At 31.5% G+C, this 2,833-nt stretch overlaps 1 protein-coding gene across 2 annotated transcripts; it reads left to right on the top strand.

Annotated features, from left to right (window-relative positions):
* The first annotated feature begins 244 nt into the window (after positions 1 to 244).
* Positions 245 to 2,121, top strand: LOC127265097 (60S ribosomal protein L35a-3-like). 2 transcript variants are annotated; one of them, XM_051294779.1, is made up of 4 exons: positions 245 to 411; positions 510 to 738; positions 827 to 869; positions 1,813 to 2,121. In XM_051294779.1, exons 1-3 carry the CDS (start codon positions 344 to 346, stop codon positions 866 to 868), a joined length of 339 nt encoding a protein of 112 aa, XP_051150736.1. In that variant the 5' UTR covers positions 245 to 343; the 3' UTR covers position 869; positions 1,813 to 2,121. The 2 variants fall into 2 exon arrangements, with proteins under 2 accessions (XP_051150736.1, XP_051150737.1); XM_051294780.1 differs by lacking the exon at positions 1,813 to 2,121 and adding an exon at positions 1,452 to 1,802.
* Positions 2,122 to 2,833: the final 712 nt, after the last annotated feature.

Genomic DNA, 2,833 nt, shown 5'->3' with positions numbered 1-2,833 from the left:
TATAATAATTATTTAATTTTTTTTTTCGTTTAAATTTTTGTATATAATATTTTGTGTTATTTATATTATTTAAAAATTATGTTGGGGGAACAAGCTAAAAGAAATTTGGAAAAAAGGATTTGGTACCCGCCTTCTATAGGTTGGTTTCTAATAATTGGGCTTATATATGGGCCAGTCTGAATTCGAAAAAAGTATGGGCTTTAACTGAGCTCATTGAAATCCCAATTATGGTTTCAGGCATAATCGTTGATATTGTTTTATAGCGATTAGGGTTTGCAGTGATCTGTGTTTCTCGCAGGAACGACACAGATTAGGTCGCCGAAGTTCTCGTGCAGCAGAAGCAATGGTGAAGGGGCGGCAAGGAGAACGCGTCAGGCTCTATGTCCGTGGAACAATCCTTGGATACAAGAGGTAGGCGGATGGATTGAATTTTTTCTTTTTGTCGTGATAATGTTTTCGGTTGGTGTGGAGAAAATTGGTGATTGGATTGTGTAAAATTTTTTGAATAGGTCGAAGTCGAATCAGTATCCGAACACGTCCTTGATACAGATAGAGGGAGTGAATACGCAGGAGGAAGTGGCGTGGTACCAAGGGAAACGAATGGCGTACATTTACAAGGCTAAGGTTAAGAAGAATGGATCTCACTACCGCTGCATATGGGGAAAGGTCACACGCCCTCACGGAAACAGTGGCGTCGTTCGTGCTAAGTTCAAGTCTAATCTCCCTCCTAAATCCATGGTAAGGAAATTTCAGTATAGAGATTTTCTTTGTGTGGAATATTTGGCATCTGATGTGCTTGAGATTTTTCCTTGTTTTCTTGAAACAGGGCAATAGAGTGAGGGTTTTCATGTACCCGAGCAGCATTTGAGGTAAAAATCTTGGGTTTTTATTGTATGTACTTATGTTTTAAGAATGTTTTTGAACTTGGTGAGTTGGTTCTTAAGCATGATATGTTCGGAAAGCAATGAATTTTCTATGTTCAGTTTTTGGATTTCCATGCATTTATAGTATTTTGGGGTACTGATTGTGAAATGGTCAACTGTGCGTTTTTCTTGTTTTGGGTGTTTTGGATGTGAAAATATTGAATGGAAAGTAGCTTTTGGATGCCATCTTATGTTTTGAGTCAAAGATAGGTATTAATAGCTTTGCTATGAAATGTATAATAGGATTTGGAGATAATGCTTTGGATAGAAAACAAGTATTGGTGGCATTGAAATTGTTGTTGTTTAGTTGGATAAAATATTTTAATTAGATTGCATATTTCCGAATAGGTTTGAAAATATCGACAAAGGCATAAGATTTAGGAATTAGTCGAGTGTTGTGGGGTTATAATCCCTACTAAAGCTTTTATATGTATCATACACCTGGTGAATGTGTTCTTGTATTGAATGCTTTGAGCGTGTTTGTTTAGTGCTTATAATTCTAGTTGTTTTTTTGGATAATCTATTTAGGGAATCGGTCTATGGTGAAAAAGTAAGTGAACATGCTCTTTGTCTATGGTGCTATTTGGAAATTGTGTTGCGGGAAAGAAACTTTGTGATGATTCCCATATGTGTTCTTCAGTTTATTTTTTCAATAACCTGTTGGCTTTTTGAAATGGATGCACATGAAAAATTAAATGCAAGAATGCGGATTTTATATCTATCCGGTGTGGAATGAATGAAGATTACCCAGATTCGAAATGGTAGTTCACTTGTTTTAGAGAATGTATTTGTATTGCACAAGTTGTTTCTTGTGAATGCTTATTTGATTAAATTGGTGTTCTATGTGGACCTGCCATTAAATGAAGTATTACTTTGTTATCTATTGCAGTGACTTGGCTAGTATAGAGATCTTAACCCGAAGCTTCTCCGCCCGAATTCTAATTTATTCGAAAAGTTTTGTTACTTGAAATTATAGCCTCAATTTGGTTCATTGATCTCTTACTACTAGAATATGTTGCCTGCCATTTTGTTTTTCTGGACTGCACAGTAAACCATAGGCATTGCATATTGATGATGGATCATTGTGATTTTGTATCATCTTTTTTGCCAACAAGAACTTGTGTTGAACCTTTCATTTGCAGATTTTTTCACCCCAACAATTTGTTGTGTAATTCAACAAATTATGCTACATTTTGGTAATTTTTGTGTAAAGTTTTAATTGATTCATAGTATGCACTTATAATTTATAGATCTTTTATGGATTTTTCTTCCGCCTTTTTCTTAAAAAAAAAAAAAAAGAATCTTTTTTCTCCATTACCTAGCCTATTTACAATTACAAAATTTTTGAATCCAAACCAATTCATCATTTATTATAAAAATATGTTATTCGTTATTACCATTCTCAATTTTGATATTTCGTGAAGTAAGCCTTTGATATGATATTTTTGTGTATTGAGAAATTTAAAAATAGAAGAAAAAATTGAACGTTATTGTTATGAACTTCTAAAATACTCAACTGTGTAATTTTGTGTTTTTACCGTAGATTAAAAAGTATTAATATTTTATTAGTTATTAGGAGTGTAAAATTGTTCTTACTATTTTTGGTTTTTTTTTATATTTTAGGTATAAATTAATTATGTGTAATATAATTTTTGTAATTTATGTAAAAATTAAAAATATTTGGATTTGTTTGTTTTAGTGTGAAGGAAGAAAATTTCACTACAAAGTATTCATTTTTTCCTGTACATTACAATATAATATTAATATTATAAAAATATCTTTACATGTGTATGATATAAGATTAATGTTTTTTTATTTTTAATGTATCTTAATATAATATTAATATTTTTAAAATTATGTACAAAAACAAATGAATAGATAGATATGCCAAAAATAAATAAATAGATAGA

Source organism: Andrographis paniculata, unplaced genomic scaffold, assembly GCF_009805555.1.
Source record: "Andrographis paniculata isolate CXL003 unplaced genomic scaffold, ASM980555v1 Contig71END, whole genome shotgun sequence".
Taxonomy (NCBI): domain Eukaryota; kingdom Viridiplantae; phylum Streptophyta; class Magnoliopsida; order Lamiales; family Acanthaceae; genus Andrographis; species Andrographis paniculata.
Note: the sequence above shows the minus strand (reverse complement) of the source record. Positions and strands in the feature narration are given on the sequence as shown.

Excerpts from the sequence above, each read along its gene's own strand:
- LOC127265097 (XM_051294779.1), top strand. The coding sequence starts at position 344 with ATGGTGAAGGGGCGGCAAGGAGAACGCGTCAGGCTCTATGTCCGTGGA. Across the intron at positions 412-509 it reads ACAATCCTTGGATACAAGAG|GTCGAAGTCGAATCAGTATC; the intron begins GTAGGCGGATGG and ends TTTTTTGAATAG. Across the intron at positions 739-826 it reads ATCTCCCTCCTAAATCCATG|GGCAATAGAGTGAGGGTTTT; the intron begins GTAAGGAAATTT and ends TTCTTGAAACAG.